This window comes from Onychostruthus taczanowskii, unplaced genomic scaffold (assembly GCF_017590055.1).
Source record: "Onychostruthus taczanowskii isolate IOZ18803 unplaced genomic scaffold, ASM1759005v1 scaffold53, whole genome shotgun sequence".
In the NCBI taxonomy this organism is placed as follows: Eukaryota; Metazoa; Chordata; class Aves; order Passeriformes; family Passeridae; genus Onychostruthus; species Onychostruthus taczanowskii.
The window spans coordinates 1459584-1486119 of record NW_024502902.1 but is presented as its reverse complement, the minus strand read 5'-3'; the positions used below and the strand labels follow the sequence as shown (position 1 = coordinate 1486119).

General features: G+C 54.5%; 2 protein-coding genes across 2 annotated transcripts; one reads left to right on the top strand and one right to left on the bottom strand.

Annotated features, from left to right (window-relative positions):
• The first annotated feature begins 3763 nt into the window (after window positions 1–3763).
• Window positions 3764–10408, top strand: CSDC2 (cold shock domain containing C2). Its single transcript, XM_041416817.1, is given in 5 exon segments — window positions 3764–3886; window positions 3889–3921; window positions 9346–9611; window positions 9855–9977; window positions 10246–10408. Coding segments are annotated over 5 exon segments (708 nt in total).
• Window positions 10409–12362: 1954 nt separating this feature from the next.
• Window positions 12363–23510, bottom strand: PMM1 (phosphomannomutase 1). Its single transcript, XM_041416809.1, has 9 exons — window positions 23369–23510; window positions 23155–23272; window positions 22207–22283; window positions 21948–22039; window positions 19634–19733; window positions 18769–18844; window positions 16055–16170; window positions 15047–15296; window positions 12363–13279 (listed from the first exon to the last, which is right to left on the bottom strand). Exons 1-8 carry the CDS (start codon window positions 23435–23437, stop codon window positions 15174–15176), a joined length of 771 nt encoding a protein of 256 aa, XP_041272743.1. The 5' UTR covers window positions 23438–23510; the 3' UTR covers window positions 12363–13279; window positions 15047–15173.
• Between the last annotated feature and the right edge of the window lie 3026 nt (window positions 23511–26536).

The following is a 26536-nucleotide window of genomic DNA, read 5'->3' as shown; positions in this document are numbered from 1 at the left end:
AGGCCTTGCTTCATACTGTCTTGGGTCCTATGGGTGAGGTCTTTCATGTGCTGTGAAGTGCTGGCACCAAGCAAGATGTACAGAACCTCTCTCCTGTATCAGCTCTCTGATTGCCAACAGGGATTGAATGCTGTGGGCCACTCTTCAGTAAGGACAGTAAGACTCCCCTTCTCCCTGCAGCTGTGTGTTTTGCTGAAACTTGCAGGTACTTTGATTTCACACTGGGGAAACTGAATTGAAGTGTGTGCAAAGAAAGCTGGTGATGGCAGTGTTGGATGAGCTTCACTGCCTCTGGTACCAGGCTACAGTAACCCCAGAGCTGAGTCTGGATGAGTGTTTCAGCCTCCACCAGTAACATCCCAGGCCGTGGGAAATTGTTTCCAGTCTCACTTTCTTCAGGTAGCCCCTCCCCAGTCCCAAGTGGTGCATGCCTGGGCTGTCTACGCATGACAGATGTTGCTCTGTTCCACCTCGGTTTTCTCCCTGGAGGAATTCCATATTTCATAAGTGCTGTCTTCAATGTAAAAATATAAACAAAAGCCAAACTATGCTCTGTAAAATATAGGTGTTGCCTCAACTCAGCTAATGGTAGTGCTCAGAGTTACTCTATATTTATTGCTGCTGCTGAAGTGTCTTGCTGTTGGAGAGGATGTGAACAGCTTGGTTTTGCTGAGTTGTCTCCTCCCAGTAATACTGACATGGTGAATACCCAGAAATAAATCCACAGTGCCTGTACATAGCCCTAAAGTCTCTAGAATCTCTCTCAGCAGTACTGGGGCTTTTCCAGTATTTCAGAGTTCTTAGTTGCTGGGTTGGGGTTTTTTTAAGCTTTAGCTGCTGGAATCCAGGGGTTGCAGAAGATTTTTTCTGTCCCTCGGAGAAAACACCAGACATTTCTCATTCTCTTGATTGTACAGGAAACTGGAAAATAATATTTGAAGTTACCCAAAGGATTGGAACCTTTGAGGAAAATGAAAGGAGCCCCCAAATTACTTGGTTTAAGATTTCCTCTGTCCCCACATGCCCATGGCTCTTGGAGAAAACTGTCTCAGGAATGTTAGGGGAGGTGAGTGGTAATTTGCATCTCAACAGTTCTGGCCCTCCTTTGATTGACTCCAAAGGAATTATGTATCTTCTCACATAAAAAGTCCTCCTCGCTCCTGCCTTTGCTTCCATCTCTGCAGGCATCTCTGGCACCCCCACTCCCACTCTCAGTTTGATCAAAGCTTCCCCTCTTCTCCTTTTATCATTTTTAAAGCATGCCTGCTTTAGAATCTCTGCCTCCTCTGCTGCAGCACATGCCCAGAGTCACCTTCCAGCCAAATGTACTTCAAGTTCCTGTGCATTTTCCTTCAAGATCCTTTATGTGGGAGAGCCAAAGTTGTCCCCCAAGAAAGGAGAAGCCATCTCAGGATAAACTCAGCGTGGAGACTGAGAGCTGGCTGGGGCCTCCTCCCCTTCTTTTGCAAAGAGTAGACTGGAGAGATAAGACTTGTGGTGTCTGTAGGGCATGAGTGGGGCTCCTGTTCTGTCCTGGAAAACTATTTGAAAGGCCACAAACAGAGCATGGTGGGCAATGGCACTTGGATTTTCAGTCTTCTTGGTGGCCTTGCCATGGGCTGTTCTCTTCTGCCTATGGAGCTTTTTTCTGCATTATAATTCATTGACAGAAGAGAGACAAGTGCTTTGTGATCTCATCCCTCTGTCAAAGCCCTTGGGACAGCCCCATATCAAGGCCAAGTATTGGGATGGATGGATGGATGGATGGATGGATGGATGGATGGATGGATGGATGGATGGATGGATACAGCCAGGTGGAGCAGTTGTAACCCTCTCTCCTGCCTCTGTGCCATGCCTCGTGGTTCCCACACAACTTGTACGCCACCCTGCAGTCCTGAGGGTTGTTTGTGGAACAGGTCTAGTTAGCATCACCATGTTCAGCTACTTAGAATGTATCAAGGAAAGAGTTTAAGGAAACAAAAGCAACCCATGACCACCCCACATCACCCATGACCACCCCAGGTCACATAACAGCTCCCTGCAGCACTGACTGCACCATGGTTTTTCTGGGTTGTTGTAAATTTTATTCCAGGATCACAAGGACTTGCTTGGTAAAGTGCTGATATCGACTACCTTTCCACTCCAAAATGAGGCTGATATCATCTAAATCCCCCCTGAGCTGTGCCTACCCAGCCTATTCTTACCAGCCTGCAGTGATGGAGACCCTGGTGATGGGCCAGGCAATCTACTTGAGTAATTAACTGTCTGTTCTGTTAGAAAGTGTTTCCTAATGTCTAACATCAATCTTGCTCTTTGTAATTTAAACCCCATTACTCCTCGCCCTATTCCCCAATGGAATCAACAAAGGATTCTGCCCTCGTGCCACTGCCCTACACCCCGACTAGAGAAAGTCTCAGGACAATTTAGGGCACGGCCTCTGCCCGCAGAGGTGGCTCCCCTGAGCACGGTGACACAAGCACAAGGGAAAACAGAAAGGAAAGATCTTTTGACACAGTGTGCTGATAGAAATGAGCCCCTTAGAAAGCACCTGGGTTTGTGATGGCCGGCTGTGAGCCCGGAGGGAATGGGGCAGTAGGATGGGTTTGTGGCATGTGCCTCCTGTTCTCTCTGACTGCGCCGGCCGCGACTGTAGTACCCAGGGGTGCTTGGGCAGGCGGGAAGAGCGGCTGCAGAGCACCAGTGAGATTTGGGGTGACAGGAGAGAGGTTTCACCCATTGTGAGGGACCCTGTCTGCATCCCTGCCTGCAGTGCACACCCCTACAGCCCGTGGGGCTGCCCCAGTGCGTCCGGCTGTGCCACCGATGTGCGTCACTTTGCGCAACCGGAGCGATGCAGCCCCCCGGGGCCCACCCTCGTCACCTCCGGCCCCCCGTACAGACTTTCTCCTTTAAGCCTAGCTAGCTCAGAAATGACCAGGCTGATCCCTCCCACCTGCCCGCTCCCCCTGGCCCGGCCCTGACGTCAGGGGAAGGCGTGCGGATGCGTGTGTGTGTTCGAGGCGCACATCAGCCATCCGCTCATCAGACACCGCACATCCATCAGCCGGCGGGCAGCCAGCCCTGACAGCCCCCCGCAGCCGGGCTGCAGGCGACACCGCTGCTCCTCGCAAGGGAGCGGAGGAGCGTCCGGCCCCGCCGAGCACCGATGCTCTGCGGAGCGCAGCGCCAGGGAGCCCTTCGCTGCTAGGGAGGTGAGTAAGGGGAGGCACAATGGCCATGCAGCGCGCCAGGGCTGTTGTAGATGGAGATTAAACTTCACGGACCACCTTTTTCTTTGAAACCTGCTTTTTCCTTTTGACGGTGGAGAGGTGAGAGGGTGAAGCGTGACTTCCCTCCTCCGGTTTGGTTATTCCCCACCAGCCTCAGGAACAATAACTCCCCTGGGGGTGGCGGCGGCAATGTTGCACGTCTGTTTTGGCTTGGGGGCAAATAATCCCGGGTTTTGCCACGGAGGGCTGAGCTCAGCTGGGATCCAGCTCTCGGATTGCCGAGTGAGCGGGAGGCAATTTGTGAAAAATCTGACTTATTAAAATAGGCTGATAGTGATGGGGGCTGGAATTGGGATTTCTTTGGACTGGCTGCACTATTCCTGCAGATGGCAAGTTAGATCCACAAAGGAGGAAGGAAGGACACAGACGAAGATGTCTGTGCCATGTCTTTGAACAGATACTATGCTAATTAAAAAAAAAAATCTCAAGAAAGTAAATAAATCTCACAAATTTGGTGTTTGGGAATGATGATTATGCATACATGCTTAAAAGGTAAATCAAGCCTCCATGATGGTTTCTCCCTTTGCTTGTCCTTTGCATTTGTCAGCCTGCTTGCTTTTCCTCATGGCCTCTCTGAGAATTGGGCAGCCCAGCACGGACTAAGGGAGCTTTTAATAATCAGTCCATAAAGGTGACATTCATATTTTAGCGCTAAGCAGGCTGTATCGTAGGCGAGACTATCTCAGCAAAGATCCCTGGAGTTGGGAGTGTGATTGGCTTAGCTGGGGAGGGGATGTTGTCAGTGTGCATTGCCCAAAAACCGCCTAGTTTTATTTTTCCTATAGTAATTTGTCTCGTCAAAGGGGTTTGTAATAGGCAGGGAGGTGAAAAAATGGCTTTGCTTGGTATTTAACTCTTAACATGATCTGGTGACCAAAAACGGGAGAGGGGGGAGCTGAGAGGCTTTCATTAGCATCAGACAGAGACAGCATTTATAAAAATCTGCCAGACACCAAGGCTGTGAGCCTTCTCCGAGGAAGGAAGGATGGAGAAACACAGCCCAGCCAGCGTTGCAGTGGCCCTGCTCGCGGAAACCCCTGCCTGAAGCCATCGTGGTTTCCCAGCTGGTTCCTGCCGTTCATGGCAGCCCCCCTGGGATGGCTACTGGCCACCGTGTTGTTGTCGGGTCCCTCGGCAGGTGAATATGTCCAGCAGCTGAAAAATGGGATTTTTGTTTTGGCATTGAGCTCTGGGGACACGCTCATGTGTGTCTGGAGGGGTGTAGCTCTTCTCTGTTTCAGCCTGTGTCTAGACAAGCTGAGTCTGGGGGGGCATCAGCCTCCCCGAGAATGGCAGTGGGCCAGAGCATTGCTTTCTGTGCTCCACGGGTGAGGAGATGGCTGCTGGCAGCTGGCTGTGGGGATGGGGTGTCTTTTTGCCATACAGAGACCTTTTCTTCTACTGGGGCGGGTTTAGAGGGGGTAGCAAGCCTGACTCTTGAACTGGGCCAGTGGCAGTTGCAAGGGATGGAGAAAACGTCATGGAGAGTGGCATGGAAGAGCCGTGCAGGAGATTGCTGCAAAAGGTAGCAGAGGGAAAATAACCTCCAGCTCCTTGGCTGGGGCGGAGGTACCAGTGGCACTCGGGAGAGCCGAGTGTGGTGTCAGGCAGCATCCGAGCTGGGGATTTACAAAGAGAAGCGGCGCCGTGAAAGGGAACTACCCACAAAGGCGACGGCCTGGCCGGCCGAAGGGTCACGTCCAGAGCCGGAGCGTGAGGGCCGCCAGCAAAGCGGCCACCCATCCGCCAATCCATCCTGGGCATGCCGGGGGCTCAGCGCACGGGAAGGAGCACAAAGAAACGCCGCACGGGAGGGCCGGCTCACCGAGGGCGATTAAGCTAATTAAATATGTATTCCCCCGCCCGGGCGAGGGAGCGTGAGGGGTTTTTTTTTCGCTGCCACTAATGAACGGGGAGTGGCAGACAGAGGCTGCTACCTCTTCAAAAGGCTCTTTCCCCTCTTCCAGGGGGCCTTGAAAGGCTGTTTAGTTAAACAAGGTCACAGCCAGCACCCAAGTCAATGTGTTTGGCTTTAAAGAAGGGGAGGGAGACAGTGATTTTATTTGATAAACCGCAGACCTTTCAGTCGCTGCTGATGAATGGGGGACTTGGATCTCGAGATAAAAGCTGATGTGTCTACTGCCTGTCTGCCTTAATTGGCCTGCGTTTCCTGCCTCCGTCTGCAAAGGCTCCTGACTGTCAGCTCCGCTTGCTCAGGAGCCTGCCCTCCCAAAAATATAAAAGCAAAGCTGGCTTCTGCTGCCAAAGAAGACCCTGTCACCAGAGGGCTCTGGCGTTTGGCTTTGAGATGGGTTTTTTTTTGGGAGGAGAGAAGGTGGGCAGGGAAGGAGGTGTTTTTTATAAAGAGCATCCTTTCAGGAAGCCCTGGGCTTGCAGCCACTTTCCTCCTTGGCTCGGAGGACTGTCACCCCGGGAGACCCTCTGAGCAAAGCCACCAAGAGGAGACAGGGAGGAGCGAGGTGGAGGTCCAGCAGTGGCGGTGTTTACTCTGGAAAGGCTTCCCATGCCCCGCGGCAGAGCCGGGCTGCAGCAGTCTCTCCGCTTGCTTCCTCAAGTGACCCGGATTTCATCCGTCCCTGCACTGTATACGTGCGTGGGGTGGACATAGTGTCGTGGGGAGGTGTCAGCCAGGCCGGGAGAGACCTGAGGTGGGGAGAGATGCTCTCGTCCTCAGCAGAGATTACTGTGACCATAGGAGATTGAGGAGAGGGTGAAAATGCCTCTTGTGCCGAGGTACTCCCTCCTCGTCCCCTGCTGGGGCTGCATTGTGGAGAGATGGCTGGGGAGAGGATGGTGGGGTGGAGAACAGGGAGGGAAGGAGGACAGTAGAGGTTTTCCCTTATCTGATTTTGGGCTGGGAGGAGAGGAGACACTGGTGAAGATATCCTTGTGTTCCCGCTCTTCTTTCAGCCTGCTGTTGCCCTGAGTTTACTTTCCTCGGTCCCTTTGTTTGCAGCAGGGATTTAAAAGAAATGGGAGGTAGGACACAGCCCTGGAGACCCCCATGTGCCAAAGCTCCTATGCAGCCTCAGCTTCCCCAGCACCGCCAAAGCCAGGAATTCAGCTGCTGGGCACCAAGGCTGACCAGCAAATCTGGGGTGCTTGATCCAGGTGCTGAAGAGGGGCTGAGCGAGACAGCCTCAGCCTGGCTCCAGGACAGGGATCTCTGCTCCAGCCCCTGCTCCATGCAGGAGACAGAGCAGGCAGCTCCGTGACATGTCCAGGCAGTGCATCCACCAAGGATCGGCATCCTACAGCCTTGCTGTGCCCTGTGCCTGTGTTTATCCCAGTGAGCTGCCACCCTACACCAGGGCCCCCTCCAACATCCCCATGGGCCATCCGGAGAGCCCTCAGGGTGCCTGTGGGGGATTGCATTTCACTTGTTCTCCCACAAGGAGCAAGCTCAGCTCCTGGGGGCAAACAGCAGCCCAGGAGGGCACCCTCTGCTGCTGCCCTCAGCTCTCAGGAGCAGACTGTCTGCCTCCTCAGCAGTGCCTCTGCCTCAGCATGTTCCCATTCTTCCCCACCACTCATTTCCCAAAACAGGGAGCCTTCCAGGGCACCTGGGCCTGGGCTGGTCCCTGGGTGAACCCGGGGCACCCCCCTTTGTGGTTGCCACTTCACCAGCGCACACCGTTTTGTCCGTGCAAACTCCTCCTCCTGCACACCCCCTTGCTTCTTGTTTTAATTTTGCCTCTGGGAAACTTCCATTTTTCCAGCCCCTTGTGGATTCCAACCAACTCCCTCAGCATACTAATAGTTTGCTCCAAGCATCCTTATTCGGGTTAAATACCCTCCATTGTCCCTAAACTGGTGGGGGAACAGAAAGGCCTCCTCTGTCAGAGAAAGCCGCACAGAGGAGGTGCACCACTGTGGTGAGGCCGTTTTCATAGTGACAGCTTCATGATGTGGCAGAGAACTGAGGGCCATTTCCCTCAAATCATCCCGCTCCTCCAATCCTGACACCTCCTGGGAAGGTGACAAACCCTGCAGAAATGCATGGGGATCACATCACTTTTTGCTGCCCTAAAGTGGCCAGGCTGCTCACCAGCCCAGGCAGGGCAGGCAAGTGGGGGCACAGATGGGAGCTGGGAAGCAGTTCGGTGTCTGGTCTGCTTTGGGGTGTCTCGCTTGGCTGCTCCCTGAGCCTCGCTGAGCTCCTTAGGCATGGAGGAAGGAGATCTGAGCCTGAGCCTGGGAATGGGAGAAGGAGATGCTGAGCCAGGGCTTGGAGGAAATAGATGCTGAACTGGGCATGGAAGCAGGAGCTGAGCAGCCCCTGTGTGGGGTGGGATGGGGGCAAAGGCAGATGTGCATGCTCCAGTTGCTGCATGGAGGAGAGCAGCCACTGAAGCACAGGAGGGGTTGGTGTGGGGGTGGGTGGGGAGCCAGCAAAGGGAAAGATGGTTTGTAGGGGTTTGCAGCCACAGCTGGAAGTTGTCTCAGAGGGCAGGAGGAACGTGGTGGCTTGTGCCTTGGAATCCAACTCTAGTGTGGCCTTTACTGCCTGGGCCTGGGGGTGAAGCTCTGCAGGGCTGAGAGGGGGTAGCTGTTTGGAGGCTGGCTCAGGCCCGTGTGGGCAGCATCCCATGGCAGAATCCAAGCTGGACTGGCAGCCGTGGGGACCCAGTGGCAGGCACAGCCCCTGGCAGAAGAAGAAGGTGGAGGTGGGTGAGGGGAACAGGAATTGCCTGGTGCCTCCTTGACACTTCAGTGCTCTAGAAATCTTTTCCCATGTCCTTGGTGCCTGCTAATTTCAGAGTGGAGGTGACCCCCTTTTGTGCATCCCCCCAGGGCCTTCATGTCTCAAAAGGCCACAGTGAGTCAGAAAAGAAATTAAATATTCTCTCTGTTTCCTGGTGTGTGCAGGTGTTGTTCTAAAAGATGCTGCATGCCCCAGTGGGGTGGAAAAGGGCTGATGGGGGTGCTGGGGAAGGGGATGGAATCCGTGGAATATTGGGCTCCTCAGCTCCAAGTGATGGAAACTCCTGAGGAGCAATGGAAATGGGTGAGCCCCCACCCAGTGCACCCAAAGAGGGGTGCCCTCAAGCAGCCCCTGGCGTGGGGCACCCTGGGACAAAAGCACCAGCGTCAGATGCAGCAAATGATTGGAATAAAAATCAACAGAGGCCTTTCTCAGCAAACAGCTGCAGTGCTGATCACACATCAGAGCATCTGGGAGACTTAAAAATGCACAACCCCTCCAATTTCATGCTGGGTGCTTCAGTAAGGACAAGAGTGCCCACAATTGCGATTGCTCCATCTGCAGGGTTTCTGCCCCTTAGGGCTTTAACTGCTTGCAAATGGCATGAAGCCTTCAGAAACTGGAGCATGATGATGGCAGGAGGTTGTGCTTGTGTAGTGGCTGGACTGAGGTGCCTGAGGGGCATGAGGGCTGCTGGCAGCCTCACCACAGTCTCCTGGTGTCCCTTCTTTCTGTAGGAATGTGCCTGGATGGGCAGCAGCTGCTGGCTGGGGTTGGGGTTGTGTCCTAAATCCTGTGGGGCTGAAGTAACCTCCTGTGCTGAGAAGACATCAGACCCCTGACCTTGACATACTGACCTGTTGTCTCAGCCTTTTTTCTTCACTTTTTAAATTACCAATCCCAGGATGGGGGAAATTCTCAGAGCCTGGGACTGGAGGCCCAGGCATGCTGGCACTGCATGGGCATCCTTCCCAAAATGGTCCCTGCCTGTGGCAGCCCAAGCTCCACTGCTTCTTTTCCCAGGGTGTGCTTTTTAGTGACTTCATCTCAAATATGTGGGATTATCCTGGCAACTGAAAGGTTGGACAAACCAAGTTCTTCCCTTGGGATTGATTTTCTGGAATGTCCCAGGTGACTCCAAGCTGGGACAGGCTTCCTGGGGCAATTCCCAGTGCTGGAGGTTGGTGTCCAGCCTGGCTGAAGGCTGGCAGCATGTGGGAGCTCCCTGCTCCCACAAATGGCTGGGAGCCGAGGGACAATTCCTGACAGAAAATTGTGCCAAAAACCTCACAGAAGGTCCTGTAATCCCCAGCCCCTTTTGCTCCCCAGGTCACCAGCAGTAGGCCCACACACCTGGGCATCCTTTCTCCTGCTGCCTACCCGCCCAGTCCCAAAACGGAGGAGCCCACCGACCCCACCATGTCATCGGAGCCCAGCGCCCCGCCGGCAGTGCCACCCCTGCACTCCCCCAAGTCGCCGGTGTGGCCCACCTTCCCCTTCCAGCGGGAGGGCAGCCGCATCTGGGAGCGGGGCAACCTCCTGCTACGGGACCTGCCCAGCCCCCTCCCCACCAAGAGGACCAGGACCTACTCGGCGTAAGTACCTGCTGGGTTTGGGACCGTCCAGTGGAGCCGTGGTCACCTGCAGTGCCTGCAGAGCCCTTTGCACCTGGTGCACTTTGCCACCGCGGTGCCCAGCACCGCTGCAGCCCTGCCCAGAGTGCTGTGGGTGGGTGCCATGCACTCGGCTGGAACTGTCGTGTTCGTAGCAAAAATCCCTCCCTGTGCCTCCACCTGGGCAAGTGCCACCAGTGAAAAATCTTCCCTTTCCTCCTGTAGGACAGCGCGTGCCTCTGCTGGCCCCATCTTCAAGGGTGTCTGCAAGCAGTTCTCTCGCTCCCAGGGCCACGGGTTTATCACCCCAGAGAATGGCACCGAGGACATTTTCGTGCATGTGTCTGAGTAAGTCCCAGGGCTGTGCGGTGCTGGAAGGCCCCAAGGAAGCCATGCCATCAGCATGGAGCTGGAGACTTGTGGGCTGGGGTGTGGATATCTCCATGGGGTGGACATGGGTCTCTGCTTGTCCTGTACCCTCCATCACCAGTGGGTTTTCTTTTCCAAGGCACAGCTGGTGGGTCAGGTGCCTTCCTTCGTTTTGGGTGGTCTGGGGCAGGGGTCCATCTCTTGGCTGTGGCACCACCACCACCACCTCTCCTTTCCTCTCCTGCAGCATCGAGGGAGAGTATGTCCCAGTGGAGGGGGACGAGGTGACGTACAAGGTCTGCCCCATCCCTCCCAAGAACCAGAAGTTCCAGGCAGTGGAGGTGGTCCTCACCAACCTGGCGCCCCACACGAAGCACGAGACATGGTCTGGCCAGATCATCGGCTCCTAGGCGCCCAGGGGGGCCGCCAGCCACTCAGCCCCATGGAGCAAGCCTGCCCAGCCGCTCACAAGGGGTGTGGGGGGAGCCGAGGCGGCGGCGGGGCCGGGGCTGCCCCCAAACATGCAGGCGTTTGCGTTCAGTGTCTTTTATAAGGTTACGGTTTCCTTTCTCTGTGTGTGTTTGTAAGTGTCTGTCGAGGGGGACGGGGGAAGTGGAGCCCTCCCTGACTGTCCCCCAGCTCCGGGGGCAGCACCGAGCCCCATGTTCCATTCCTTGCCCCTGAGGCCATGGGGAATAGAGGAACCAGTCCTAGCCCCAGCCCTCCAGCTCTACTGGGCTGAAGCAGGTGCTGAGAGCAGGAGGGGGTGGGGAGAGGCTGGGTGGCTCGGCTCACCCTCCTGAACTCCACTCTGGCAAGATGGGCACCCCACTCAGTCCACAGTGGGACAGCAGCAGTGGGACATGCCCTGGTGCAGGGACAAAACATGGTGGTGTGAGGTGGCATATCACTGTGCGGGGTCTGGGGGCTGAGACCCATCCCCATCGCTGGCAGCTCACAGCACCCACCTGAGCCACATCCCTCCATCACAAGATCTCAGGTCAGCGGTGCCACGGGGAGGTGACTGCTTTACAGAAAGCAAAAATTTGGTTCTAAGAGGCAGACAGCTGCTGGCAGGGCACCCGGGGCACTCGGTGCTGCTGTGCCTGGGGGGCTGCACCTGGGCACGGGGCAGGGGGCACTTGGCACCTCTGTGCTCCCCACTGCTGCTGGGCAGTAATGCACTTTTCTTGGCTCAGTGCTGATACGGTTTTGGGGAGACAGACACTTTCTCCTCCTTCTCTTGCCCTCCAGCCCCCTGGGGACCCCCTTCCCACGTGTGTGTGTGTGTGTGTGCATGTCTGTAGCTTGCTGGGGCGGTGAGGGGCTGAGGGTCTGAGCAGCCTCGGCCATGGGGCGAGCACAGCCACCTCCTCCCCAGCCCCTCGGTGTAGGCAGGGTCTTGTATACAAAGCACAAACTTTGGTTTTGGTCTTTTCTGCCATACCCTGGCCAGGTGGGCTCCCACAGCCCCAGGGAGCGACGGGGCAGAGGGCACTGGGACAGGGACAACATGCACTGGGCTGGTCTTGAGCTCACCCCAGGGAAACAATGCCGATGCTCCAGGAATTACCAGCATCTTAAGGGGTTCACAGCAGGCTGGGGACAGTGGGGTGCCAGCAGGTCCTCCCCAGCAGGGCAGGAGCTCCAGGCAGCTCCCGGAGCACCGTGCCAGCAGGAGCTGCTGCTGTTGGCGACAGGGCTAAGTGGGGAAGAGGAGCAGAGCAAGGCTGCTGCCACGCAGGACAGCTGGGCCCTGTGGATTCAGGAGGACCACGCTGGTGTGGGGATTGCCCCAGGACCCTCCGGCCCATCTCACTGCCAAGCCAAAGCCTGGCTCTCCCAGAGGCCGTGGCAACGGTGGCTCAGGCTCCAGGCATCCCCAGGACATGCAGTCAGCTTGGCCAAGGCAAACTGTTGGATTTTTTTTTTTTAAATAAACTAAAACCCTAGACTTGTTGGTGTTTTTACAACTCTGGTGTGGTTCCCGCCTGTCTGACCATGTGTCAACCTTTGTAACATTGGCAATAAACCATTAAAAGTGACTTTCCCATGAGCCCTGCCCATCCTGGCTCTTTGTCCTGTGTGCATGTGTCACAGTGACTCTCTTAGGTAAAGCACCTGGAGCACCCAGGAGTTTATCCAGACATCAGAAAGGACTCACCCACAGTATGTCACTGAGGGGGCTGGAGATGCTCCACACTGTGGGCCTGGGACAGGAGGCTGCTGCTCACCTGAGGGGTGACCAGGAGTGGGGCTGGTCCCCCATTGCTGTGGGGACTGTGAAGTGTGTCCTGCCTGTTGTCTGCCTGCCCTTCACCCAGCACAGCCCAGCACAAAGCACACACTGCATCCAGCTGCTGCGTGTTGTGGCTTTAATAGGATTGATTTTAATTTTTTAATATACACATCTATGTATTTAAATATATTTCTCATTTAACAGTTTCATCAGCCAGACAGGAGCTGCCCATCTCACACTGATATGGATCCAAACAGCAGGACAGTCCCAGGTAGGGCCTGCCACGTCTGCTTGCTCACACCCATGGGGAGAAACCCCAGTGATGCTGCGGGCACCCACCACGAGAGGAGCATCATGGCAAAGGGGCCTCAGGGACAGGCATGAAATGCCTTTCACTTCAAAGGTGCATGTCACCTCAGCCCCCAAGGCCACCACGGTGCCCCACGCCGTCAGGGCCAGACCCTGCTCTTCACTCATCACTAAGCTCATCAGAAGTCCTGCTGGCTATGAATAGACTCACAGGAAAAATAAACTCCCCAAGACTCACACATATCCTGATCCACAGTGAAACAGAGAGGAAGGAATCACAAAACACAGTTCCTCCACGAAGGTTGCAGTGGAGGGCCAAAATGTGTGACCTGTGAAAAGGGTATCCTGAACACAAGCTTCTCCAACAGGTCCTCTTGTCCCACACAGAAATCTTCCCTGGGTAGAAAGAGGAATTTGTGGCTTTGCTGGGGATTTCTGGATGCCAGGCAGACTGCTGTGCTCATGCAAATGTGCTGCATCAGAGATCTGATGTGTTGTAGTTAGGAGGTGCAGTCAGGTGGAGGAGACAGCACCCCACCAGCACTGGTCATGCAGTATCCCTGCTCCTGTGGCCAGGCAGCAGTGCCAAGGGCCACCAGGGACTTTGCCCATGGCAATGTGGGGATCCAGCCCTGCCCTGGGTCTAAAAGCACCAGTGTCTCTCGCCTGAGGAGGATGGTGGTGCCTTGGTAGATGGTGGTAGGCAGCTGAGAAACTCCTCTCTGCAGTCCAGCTGCCAGTGGAAAATGGAGAGCCACAATGAGGAAATCAAAAACAGAAGAAAAAGGAGAGAGAAAACAGGACCAAGAGATGGGGCAGTGCCATAACCAGCAGGGATGAGGTAAGAAAGGTTCCTGGGAAACAACGGGGGAGGGTTTGCAGAAACCTCCAACATTCTCCAGGTCCACAAACACCAGATCTGCGTACCTTGGGGAGCTACAAGCAGGACATCTCCCTGGAGGGGATCCCTGAGCTCCTTTTGAGCACCAAGTTGTGACAAGTGTCACCATTGTGGCCACACACCACAATGCAACTGCCGGGAATAAAAGGACAATGTGAGGGACAAGGTCAAAGGCTGAAGGACAAATATGGGTTTGCAACCCACAAAGATCCAGGGAGAGGACATATGACAATTGCACTGGACATCCTGCCTCCCTAAAGGTGAGCTTGTGAACTGGGTGTGTGGGATGAGATGGGGGGAAGAGCAAGCTTGGAGGGCACTGCTGAGCAGGTACCTCCAGTAGCTCTGTGAACCAGGTACAGCCGGTGTTGGCCCTGCTGAAAATGCCCCTGGCAGCAGGATGGAAAGCTGAGCACTGGGGAGGGAAGGGGACTTGGTCTGTTATGAATGCCCGGGGTAAGGTTTTCTAAGGACACCTCTGGGAGCTGGGCCCGTTTAGTCCAGAGAAGAGGAGACAGATCTCATGAATGCATATAAACATCTCAAAGGCAGATGCCAAGAGCATGTGCCAGATTCTCCTTGGCGGTGCCCACCAACAGGATGATGAGCAATGGCCATAAACTAAAACACAAGGCTCCACTTCAACATGAGGAAGAACTTCTTTACATTGAGGGTGGCAGAGCACTGGAACAGGCTGCCCAGGGAGACTGGGGAGTCTCCCTTTCTGGAGACATTCAAAACCCACCCAGACACATTCCTGTCACCTGCTCAAGGTGACCCTGCCTTGGCAGGAGGGTTGGCTAGATGATTTCTAGAGGTCCCTTGCAACCCTAACAATTCTGTGATTCTGTGATGCTCAATAGATGCAGGAGTGGGAAGACCTCTGGAAATCCTTCTACTCCAAACTGTTCCATAGCATGAAGTGCCAGGATCCTCCAGCTGTGCCAAGCAAGGTCTGACTTGAAAATAGAGAATAGTATAGAAAATAAACCCTAGGTGGTTTTTGTAAGCTAAAGAGAATTGGTTTCTTTATGCAGAGCATAAAATTGGTTTCTTTCTTCAGAGCAGCAGCCCAGCCATGTTAAAACTATCATTCCCAGGTCATCTGCAGGGAGGGACTGGCACACTGTGGCACTGAGGGGAAGGACACGGTGACCTCTCCATTAGAAAGCACAACAGTGCAACAAGCTGGGAACTCAGCTACTCCTTCCTACCACAGGCTTGGAGCAAACAGCCTTCCTGGCCTCCTGCCTCAGAGCAGTTCTGCCAAGAGCCTCAGCAGCCCCAGCCTCTCTGGCCAAGGTGCAAGGGGCAGAGAAAGGTGAGCCACACATTCCCTCATGCACAAGTGTTACGAGAAAGTGAGTGGAAAAGGAGAAGAGGAGAGGAGAGGAGAGGAGTGCAGGACGGACACACACTCACTCTTTTGCCCTTTCTGACCACAAAAGCCTCTGCATCACCGCCCAGCACAGCTGAACTGTCAAGAGAAAAGTTTCTCTGGAGAGGAGGAGGGTCTGGTGCCGTGCCGCCCAACCCCACACGGGGAGCGCTGAGGGGCTGCTCAGCCAAGGCCCCCTCCTGCCACCCACCCACACTCACGTGTTACATCCTGGCCAGCTCTGTCAAGTGTTTTTTTGGTCTACCCTGAGCAGATTCCACAAATGAAGGTGCTTTTCCTGGTGGGGGGAGAGGGTGGGACCGGGGCAGGGCTGCAGGGAGCGGGCAGTCAGCACTCGTTTGCTCTTTCTGGAAAGAAGATTTCACGGCATCGCTGGACCGTGTCCTGCGGGGACTGGACACTGTGTCCTACAGTGCGGGGATCATCATAGATTTCATAATCGTTCCCTCCCTGCAGGGGAACAGAAAACAGGGACAGCATTAGCAGGGTCTTGCCAGAACAAAGTCATCCATGAATCCAGATTTTGCTCTGTCCTGTGGGAAGCTGGGCTGGGAATCAAAGGCTGGGCAGGCAGGGGCAGGCAGGGCTTTGCTGGCCCACGGGGGCAGAAGAGGCTGGGCTGGGAGCTCTTCTCCATCCCTCTTGCCTCCCTCTTCAGTGCCAGGGGAGGAGCATAGAAAAGATGGGGAAGGTCCCAGATCGGCAAAGCTTGCCCAGGAGCCTGGGTTAACCCCTTCCCTGCCTGTGGAGGGGCTAGCAGAAGGTGGGATGGGCATATCTGGGGAGCAGAGGCTGCCAACATCTGGGAAGAGCTGAGTGGATGACCAAGCTGATCCACAGCAGTAAGGAAGCTTCATCCTCCACTGCTCTAAAGGGAAGGTGAAGCTGATCCTGCTGTTGAGGAGTCCTCTCCCAAGTGCTGGGGGCTTGTGTTCTGGGTCATGCCGGCCACAGCAGTGGCTGCTGCCATCCCGAGGGTGCTGGGGCAAGGGAAGCAATGCTGAGGTGGACCTGCTTCCCAGCACAGTGAATCCAAGGTGGTTTCCCCACGAGCCAGCAGAGCCATCATGAGAGCACACTCACAGCACAAGGCAGCATCCTCCCCCCTCACACCACTAAAGGTCTGTGCTGGCACCAGTGGGACCATGGGACCCACAGGACCCGTGATGGAGCAGCAGGAGAGAAAGCAGCCAGTGTTGCATACTCACAGGGGTTGTCTCGTTCCCAAAGAAGTGGATGGTGTCAAATCTCTCATCGTCGAGCACATTGAGGCAGTAGCGCTTGTCCCAGCCCTCTGGGAACACGTCAAAGCTGATCATGCCACCTGCCAGGAGAAGGGAGGGCATCAGGCAACCTTGCTGGGAGCTGGCAGGGTGTCCCCCCCACCCTGGGATGGGCAGGAGGATGGGAGGGGGCTGGATGTCTGGGGGGAGCCCCCACCCCAAACAGCAGCCACAAACTCCAGCTCTGCCTTGGTGTTCCTCTTGGCACGTGGCTAGGATAGTGGCAGAGGCTGTTCCTATGACAACAGCCTGCAGTGACATCAGCATGGCTGGGGTGACATTAGCACAGCTTTCCTGCAGGCAAGCAGGAACCAGAGGGTTCTTCCCAAGAGAGGCATCTCTTGGTGGGGAGATTTGGGGTCATGCCTTGCAGATAGCACCAGCACATTCTGTGTCCCAACAGGGGACAAGGACCTTGGAGACTGGCACCAAACTCTCTCCTAGGCTCCTGCTAGACATCACTGGCCTTTCTAAAACCACTCTTCTGATGCTCCTTAACTGTGCAGGGACGGGGGTCTCCTGCAGGCTGTGTCTGCACACTGATCAAGGACCAAGGACCTTGCCATGGAGGTACCACCAACCCACTGACATAATCAGGGCATGACCCTGATCTGTGACTCTTGACACAAGAATTTAGTGAGGGTTGCCAACATCTGGAGAGGCACCAGGTCACATCTGACCAACACAGAGTGGCAAGGGAGCTTTCCCAGAGAACATGTGTATGGACATGGACACCCACAGCCACCCAGGGTTAACAAATGTCCCAGCCCTTGCCCTTAGAGCAGGCAGAGTTTACCCCAGCACTTTGCTGTTTTTGGGGGTGCTTGGAGGCAGCAGCTTCCCCATCCTCTCAAGTTCCCCACTGTGTCCACAGGCTGCAGAGACCCTTGTCCCAGCACCACGACAGGAGACAAGCTCTTCCCAAAATAAAGCCTGCAGCGTAGGGTACATGCATGCTTGGGTCCCACTCAGAGCCAGAGGTACAGGGATTTGAGCTGGTCTGTGTGACCTCCTGCCAGTCAGCTTGTCTTCTCCAGGCAACCGACTGGAGCATCCACAAGAAATCCTGGAGTTTCACACTCTCTTTCTTAAATGATAACCCCACCTCTCTAAGGAAGAGGGTGAGTAGACGATAATCACAGGGTCAGTTCCTGCTGAAGAAGAGGCACTGACACCCCAGGTTGCTCAAACATGCAAGCCCTGATGTCAGGCACCTCTCCTTCCTGGCTGTTTGGAGTGTCCCTGTTGGTTTGGGGATCCTGAACCAAGCCTCCTTGGAGCCTGAGAAGATAGAGCCTACATGTCCACCTTGCAGCAGACATCCAGCATCAGAGCAGGAGCTAAACTTGGTGACATCCTCTTTTTTTGCATCCCAAGCCATTTACCTGTAAAAAGCACTGCCTTTCACTGTATTCTAGCCCTCCAAACAGAGCTGGGCAGCAGGAAGAGTATCAGCTGGAGCAGGTAAGAAATCAAAGGGTGAAGGGGTGGTGTGAACCAGCCAGCACTGTTACTCCTCTAAGTACAGCAGGGGCCTGGGGGCTGCAGGGAGATCTCCCACCACCTCTGGGCCTTGAATCCTCCACAGCCACAAGGCACATGGAGCCAGCCTGGCAGAAGAGCTGTGTTTCTGCATGCCCTTTATTCAGACACCTGACCTGAGACACCCCACATTTTCTTTGTGGAGGAGCAGGGGGCCCACAGCTCCCCTTCGTGTCTTTATAAACAGGCCTGGGCTCTTTGTGGCAGCTCCCCAAAGCCCGAGGGCACACAGCAGCAGGCACCTTGTCTTTCTCTGCTCTGACAAATGGTGTGTGCCAGCGCTGTGGGCAGCACAGGATGCCCCTGGCAGGATGCTGAAGGCAAGTGAAAGCTCTCAGAGAAAAACTCTTGGAGGATCAGAGGGCCTGGGGTGCCACCCACTGCCTCAGCCTCACCACTCCCTTGCCCTTTGGCTGGGCTGCCACATGGAACATTCCTGTGTTGCACCCCTGCAGAGGATCCTCTCCCAGCATCACCCCCACAACTTACACACCCTCATTTTTCTCCCTATCTTGGCCAGACACCCAGGATTGCTCAAGCCCCTCCTTCAGCTCCGCATCTTTGGTAAGCCGGCTGTCAGATCATCCCAAGAAGTGGCCCTACAAAGGGAGCTGCAATCTCCTTACTCCTTGTCAGATCTCCCTTCAGGAAAAAAAAAAATACTTCCCTTGCAGCTAACTGTCCCAAAAAAAAACCCCAGAGCCAAGACATGCATTAGTCTCCTGTCCCATTCCTAGAGAAGCCTGCATGTGCCTGGGGCTCTGCTGGCTGCCGTGCTGCTGAGGCTTGAGCTAGAACAGATTCCTTGGGCAGCAGTGGGCTCCAGTAGCTGAGATTAAGGCAGGGATAATGCCACAGGATGGAAACCTGGCTGGCTGGCCGATTCCCAGGGAGGGAAGTCTGCAGCATGGCTTACTCTCTGCATGGATGCAGACGTCATGCATGCAATCGTGACTCCCCTGTGGCAGCTCTCCAGGACTAAAATCTGCTCTTCCCAGGGTTTCCAGACAGAGGGAACAGTTGGGATTCCTGCTCCCTTTCACAGAATTTTATGGGAAACATGATAAAGGCAAAGCCAAGGAACCCTCCCTGCTCACCTCGAGAGAAACGCAGACCTTTGCCAGCAAATTCCCTCTGCAAGGCTGCCACAAACTTCTCCCGTATCCGCTCTTTCTGTGGAGGATCAGGGGAAAGGGAAGAAAAGAGGGTTTGAACAATTAGATGTTGACAGTCTCCCAGAAACCACTGTGACCTGTCTGCTGGGCAGCTCTGCTCCCTCCCCAGCTGCCTTGGGCCCCAGTGCCATGCCATTTAGCCGGCTGCCACCAGTCCTGCCCAGTGTGTCCAAGCAGGCCACCAGCTCACTCCACTGGGGAGGAGCAGATCCCAGATCTTCCTTGGCAATGAAATGCAACTGCTTCAGTTTCCCACAGCTCAGTTCATAACCCAAACCCTCCAGTTTTGCTTAAAAAGTCTTGCAAACATCAGCTGATCCCTCAACCCCAAGATAGCTTCCCCCGGCAGAAACTGCATGAGCATGGGCCAAATCCTCTGGAGACCTGCCCAGCAGACCTGCCGTGACCCTCCCAGTTTGGAAAGCCCATTAGTTCCAGCTCTGTTGGGGCTGGGGAAGTGGGAGAGAGAATACAGCTGCTGGGCCATCTTTGGGTACTGCAAATGAGGAAACACTGTTAAAGAACTGCCACATTCCCTGGGGCTCTCCCACAGCACAGGGAATCCTGCTGGCCACCCCCTTGTGTTGGTCGTCCCTAATGAAATCAAGTTTCTTCCACTCATTTTTGTCTTCCCTTGGGTTTCCTGGCTCCTAGTCCTGTCCCTTGTTGCATATGCACAGCTTGAAGCTGGACCTCCCTTCTCCTTGGGGGGAGCACGTAAGACCTGAGATCTGGGGTGCTGCCAAACCAGCCAGGGGGAGGCTGAGCCCAGGTCTGGCCCTTGTACCTTGTCCAGCTCGGAGAACTCGATTCGCTCCTCTGGGGTGCAGCTGCGGCCAATGGGGGAGATGTTCAACATTCCATTGCGAAACTCAATGAAGGTCCCTCTGCGGGTGGGCAAAGGCACAAGGTTACTGGGGCAGGGAGAGAAAAACAACCTTTCCAGGAGAATGGCTGCTGAGCGAGGCTCTGCAGGAACGTGCAGGAGGGAAGGAGAGAAGCCATGCCCATTCCTGAGTGATTCACAACAGGCACAGGTCAGGCACCAACAACTGCTTAAGGCTCCAGGGAGCTCAAAGTTTTACAGACAGATAAGAGAAATAAACAGTCCCTCCGTGCCCTGGGGATAGGCTGGAAGCAATGAGCTTAGGGGAGATGACAGATAACATTTTCTAATGTTGTGATAGCTGCAAAGACAGCTATTCCCTGGCCTGGACCAGCTGCCTGATGAGGCTGTGGCACCTCTACCCCACGAGGCTCTTAAGACATGCTGTGTGGGCTGGGTGAAGCTGGCAGTACCTTGGGGCACTGGGATGGCCCAGGTCAGTGTAACTCGCTGTTGACGTCAGGCAGCAGGCTGAGGAGCAATCAGTGCCTCCTCAAGGGACACAAATCAGGGTCTTTGTATCTCCCTCTTGACCCCTGCACCTTTGACTGCAGCTCTTATCTAAGCCTGCACAGACAGGATCCAGTTCCTGCTTGCCACCCTCACCCTGTGCTGGGGTAACTTCTTGGCTGCTTCCTCGGTGGGGTGGTTGAAAGCACTGAGCTGGCAGAAAACTGCTCCCTTCTTTTGTGTCTGGTGAAAACCCAGCTACTTCTGTTTGCTTATTGAGGGGTCAGACAGCTATACCAGTACTGGTAGGGCAGAAACAACAGGGGGTGGCAGCCCTGACAGTGTGAAAACAGATGGAAATTCTTGTGCTGGAGAGGGAGATCCCCTCCCCTGTCCAGCTGAGGACCCCTGAGCTCATTGTCCCTCCCAGCCCTGCCTGCTGTTTCTCTGTGATAAAGTGCTTACCACCCTGAGTCTGGAGGAAAAGCTCTCCCCCTCCTATCTCCTGACACAGTGAGGAACATCATGGAATGGACACACAGGCAGCCATGCCTGCAGCCCAGGAGCAGCATCTCTGTGGCACTGAGGGTTTGGTGGCTCACATCCCAGGCCAGGACTCAGGAGATGTGGGTTAAAGTCCTTGCTTTGCTAGAAATCCCATAAGGCTAAACCCACAGAGCTACCTGGGAGCTGAAACTCCACCAAGGCTGTTGGGTAACCAGACAGCAGTGAGGCAACCAAACAGCCCTGAGGGCTCTGGGTCCCAGCCTGTGCTTTTGGGGGCCTGTTCTGCCAGCAGTCCTGTTGCAAGGAGCCACCCTAGCCCCCCTCACTGGTCCTTGTACTGCCACGTGGTGACTCATAACAAACAAATAATCTGGATGACAGTTTAGCAACTTTTATCAGATTAATTTCACCTGTTTTGTGTTCACTGTACATACACAGGGGGCGAGCAGGAAAAAAATCAGCCATGGCAAGGGGAGGGCAGAGCTGCTGCCCCCAACAGCCCTGGGTGGCTCACGTGTTCTTGAAACTGTGGTCTGAGCTGAGGTTTGACCCTGCAGCCAGGCTGGTTTAACTGCAGGCTGCACCTGAAAGAGGCCCTCCTGCTCCCCCCTTCCACCTTCATGCCATCAGTTCTCTCTGTCTCTTTCTGTGCTAACAGTGAGCTGATCCAGTGGAAGACTACCCTTTCTTGTCCTGGCAGTGGCCTGGCCTTCCTTCAGCAGAGGTGTACCAGCCTAGCTCACCCCCTGGCTGCTGGATCTCAAGGGGAAGAGCAGAGAGTAACACAGGGTAGGGAGCAGAGCAGGGTTAGAGCAACACTGGGTTAGAAACAGTGTGAAAATGTGTGCTCAGGGGCTGGACTTCCCATCTTAAGATCCATTGTTTGCCTGGTTGGAAACATATATTACCAGTGATGCCTGATGCCCTGACCAGTAACAAGCTGGCACCATTGTCCTAAATGAGATACACACGGTGGCTGCACCCTGCTTCCCAAGGAGGAAAATCCAAGGGGCAAAAGAGCAGGCATTATGCTAAAACATAGCGCAGACTGTTCAGAACAAACACATTCCATTCCTCCATTATTTGCCCAAGGTGCCCAGCTCAGGGAGACAGCAATCCTACACAGTGCCTCTGGGCGCTAAGATAAATCGTGAAGCAAGACAAGCTCTGTAGATCAGCTCTTTTTAGGAGAGATCTGGAGCTCAGCTCCATAGAAATCAGTGTCATGACTTCCACTGGTATACGCTGGAGCCGTTACCGTTTCTTGGGCAGCTTCAGCAGCGCCATGTAGTTGAGACAGAAGTTGATCAGATCCTGCAGCAGCTCCTCCCCCAAGTGGTCCTGAATGGCCTGCAGAAAGAGAAGGGCAAGTGATGATGCTTGACTTCCCATGAAGCCCACCTGGAAGAGGTGGCAACTGGGGCGAGGAGGCTGCCCCTCTGCCTGGGTAGGGCAGGTGCTGCTCCCCACGGAGCACAGGGCAGGAGAGCCATGGCTGCAAAGGGAGCTGGACTCACCTGCTTGGACACCAGCTGCCCGTTCTTGTACTGCACTGTGCCGTTCTCTGCGAAGACGTAGTCAAACTTATCAATGACTGAGAGGGGAGGGAAAAAAGAGGAAACATTACTACTGCCTGGGAAAAGGGGCAAAAAGGACTGGGATCAGGACTGAGTGAGCCATCTTCTTGTTTCCTTCCACAGCTCCTGTCCTCTGCAAAGGGCCACTGGCCATCCTCTGCTCCTCGCTTTCCGCGAAGCGGATGAGGAGATTATCTTCTGCTCACGGCTGGGGAGGTGACGCGCGCAGGGGGAAACGACCTGACTGAGGTCACGGGCTGAATCAGTTGCAGGACGAAGATAAAGGCTCACAGACGTTTGGCTTTCAACTACATTCGTGCTGCTCCGCTCGCTGCTGTGCCCTCCCCACTGCCAGGCTGCTGGGGTGATGTGGTTACTGGTTATCTAACTCCAGCCCCCCCTGCAACCCAGACACGCAGCACTGGCGACTCAGCAATCAGCCTCAGCCGGGAATTTCTCGGCCTCCCTTCACTAACGAAGTGGAAGGCAGAGCTTGGAGCCCAGTGGCGCTTCTCATCCATGCCGGAGAACACGGTGGAGGAGGCAGTCGTTGCCTCCTTGCCCTCCCACTCCTTCCTCTACCCCATGTTCCCGTTGGAAGGCGAGGAGGAACCTGCAGGGACCCCAGCACGGAGCAGCAGGGAGGCGAAAATTGCCGGCGGGGCGTGAAGCTGTCAGAGCTCTGAGGCAGCTCGTACGAAACGAGCCGGCAGCCCTGGATTGGAGCCGGCAGCTTGGATTGGAGCATCCCTGCCTGCCCTCCACACACGGGGAGAGGGAGGCAAGCAGCAGCTCCCGCCTGGGCACGGCCAGCCTCTCCAAGGGCAGCCTCGGGGTTGGATTTAGGGCACAGCTGACCCCCCGGGAGACCTCGTCCGCCGCGCTCACCTTCGTCCCCTTCCCCCAGCTGCTCGGCTATCTTGGCATAGTCGGAGCCTCCCACCACGCCGATGTGCACCCTCTCCCGCAGCTCCCGCAGGAACGCGTCCACCTCCGGCTCGATTTTCTGGCGGGGAAGCAGCGGGTGAGGCCGCAGCCGGCGGGACGAGCTCCGCCTCGCTGGCCGAGCCCCCCCGAGCCCCGCGCCCCCGCGTCTCGGTACCTGCCGGGCCGGCGTCAGGGTCCCGTCCACGTCGAAGAGACAGAGCACCCGGCCCCGCGCCGCCGCCATCCCGGCCGGGCTGTGCGGGCGGGGCGGGACCGCGGAGCTGATGGCGGCTGCCCGCCCCCCGGGGCCGCGCGGGCGGGACGTGCCGCGGGGCCGGCACCCCGCGTCCGCTCCCCCGCGGCTCCACGGCCCCTAAAGGATGCACTAAGGTGCGGTCTTGAACGGCGTCGGCTCCTTCCCTAAATCATTTCAGAGCCGGGAGTTCGGGGGAGGGTGCGCGTGTGGCGCTCTTCACATTCGCTGTTATTACTGCAGTGCTCCCGGAACCGAGGGGCTCTGGATTGTGCTGCCTCCTGAGTTCAGCTCCTCCGAGGGTTTCCGTGTCCTAGTGAAGGGGACAGGAGCAGCACGCACTTTCCTAGTCAGTGCCTCACCATGCTTTTCCAATGGGATGCTGTTAATATTTTCACTGGGGAAGTGAAAATACTCTCTGCACAAAGCCAGTAGCTTTTGCTTTGACCCGCCTACCATTTACCCCACGAGTCATTTAGGATTTAATTAGACCATCTGGTCAGACCATATTCATACAGCGCTGTACTATGGTGGCCTGATGCTGACAGCTGGCGCCATACCCCTCCTCCTCCCCACCCCCCGGTCTCTTACAATAATTCCTGAATCATTTTCCAAAATCAAAACCAGTTTATGTGGAGCATCCAATGCTTTCTGTTCAAAAATTAGCTTGCATTCTTTCCCCCAACAGCTCAGTGTGCTAGGTTGGAACTGGGGAGAGATTTATTCTTCTTTTACAGTCTTGATTGTTTTTTGCCTCAGTATAATTTGCTCCAGGATATCGTGCAATTCCTTTTCCCAGTTCCCCACCAGATTCCTCTCAAAAGGAAGCATTCAGGTGGCTTCACAGATTCTGTTTTTTTCTTGTTTGCAGTTTATGATTTTCCTGCTCCCACTCAGTGGCAGGGGTATGCACAGAAACAATGTTAATAATTCACCTCTGTGCCATTGTCTCAGACAAGGTTTACCAAAGTACCCTCAGCTACTTTGTGGGGGAGACATTCCTAAAGTCCACCAGGACAGCTGTTTCCATACTGTTTCTGTGAGCTGCCTCCACAACACAGCGAGTCAGGAATCTTGGATGGGTATTACATGTGTTATCCCAGCACTGATATTTCTGTAGAATCTGTGGCCTCTGGATCAGACCTGGTTATGGACTCCCACCTCTGGGAAGGTGGACCCTTTTCTCAGATGCAGGGAAGCTCCCAGAATGGTTTCAAAGTAGCACCCAGCTACTTTGTATGCAGTTGGGTGCCGAGTTTTGAGCTGAGTTTAGGTTACGCTCATTTGTAGGACTTGTTGGGGTGTGGTTACAAATTTATCATCAGTTAATGTGTGGACACTTACTCCAGAATATGAATCCATCCAAGTGTGCCGACCATGGCATGCTGACGGCTGAGTAGAGATGCCTTCCTGCATTTGGGTGTTGAGTGCCAGAAGCCAAGGAACTGTTTTTCCACACAGCAGAGCCATGAGCTAACACCCAGGGCTCTCAAAGAACAGCTGTGGGGTCAGACACACCTCGAACTCCTGGGGTTTCAGGAATGCAAACCTTTATTTTCCATAAATCATGACATGGTATGAGGAGGACACTTCCCATGTCTGGGTGGAAGCGGTGTGGAGTTAGAAAACCTATTGCAGCAGCACTGGGCTCTCCATGGTCTTGTCTCCTGGCTGCTCCTACCTGCAGCTTTCTTGTCTGGGAGACCTCCCTCGTGCCTCTTGCACTGATGTTACCATGGGCATCCCAAAAGCGGGAGCCGCTCTCCCCAGGCTCAGGTGCATCCCTGTGCTGCAAGGCAGCAGTGCCACCTCGGGGCACTTTCCAGAACTGGGAGGTCTGCTCAAGTACTGGACAGCGCTCACATTTTCACACTCCTGCAGTACTATTGGGTTCACGCTACCCACAAGAACTTCCTGAAACCTGAATTACCTGCTGTGCTTTCTCAGCTTCTTGTGCTGCTTTAGGGAGTCTCTTCATGTCAAAACGCCTCTCCCAGGAAGCGCCTTGGCAGCCATTTGGTATCAGCTGGCGAGGACCTGGGACAATTTGGTTTCTCTGGGAGCATAAATGTGCCTTGTGCTTTAGTGCACAGCTGTCCACAGCTGTGGCTGTTCCCTCAGCTGGGTCAGCTCTGAGATCAGAGCCACAGACCGTGGCTGTTCTGGTTATTTAATACTTCACACTCCAACCACTCCTGGTACATTCGCTTGGTTGCCGTTCGGATAGGCGGCAGCTGTTGTCAGGAATAAAATCTCTTGTTACCACAGGAAAGGCCAGGAAATTTTGTTTTGAGGTTTAGAAGGCAAGCAATTGTGAGCATTGACTTACACTCTGTCTAGAGCTGCCATTAAGGTCAAGGTTTTCCTTTTAGTTTTAAAATTTAATCTTTAAAAAGTAAAACAAAACAAAAAAAAATTAGAATACCTGTTTCCAGGTATTTTCTTTGGGGCCAGTACTAGTACTTGGTAGCAAATTAGCACCACATCTGAAGAACACAGCCAAAATAACCACAATCACACATCCCTGTTACAATCCCCTTCTGTTACAAGACCTCTTCTGTACTGCGCTGACACACTCTTACACAAACAGCAAACTGTGTGATTTGTCATTTGGATGCCATCAATAAGCATGCAGAAGGCTGAACCAAGCAGAATGAATTTCTTCTCCAGAGCCAGATATTTTAGGCAGTGCTATATAATCCTCCCCAATATATCCTCTGAAGCTCCAGAGGAACGCAGTCATGAAGTCTACGTCTTACTCTACTGCTTTTTTTCCCCTTTTTTTTTTCCCTTTTGAAGGTAACATCAAGGCAGTCAGGAAAATACTTTTTTCCACGTTAAAACTCTGTTTGGCCTCTTCTTCAATAGCAGACATTAGACATTTTTTACTCGTAGACTTAGATTACCAAAGGCTGAACAAAACCTGTGCTGACAGAACATCTTCATTCACCTCATCCAAGCTGTGTCAAGCTGCAGGAGTATGGTTTGAAGTACTTACAGAAGAAAAGATTTCCCAGATTTAAATAAGAATATTGCCTTTGGCCAGTTAGAGCAAAGGGCAGTTGCCACCACTACTTCCAGCAGCAGCAC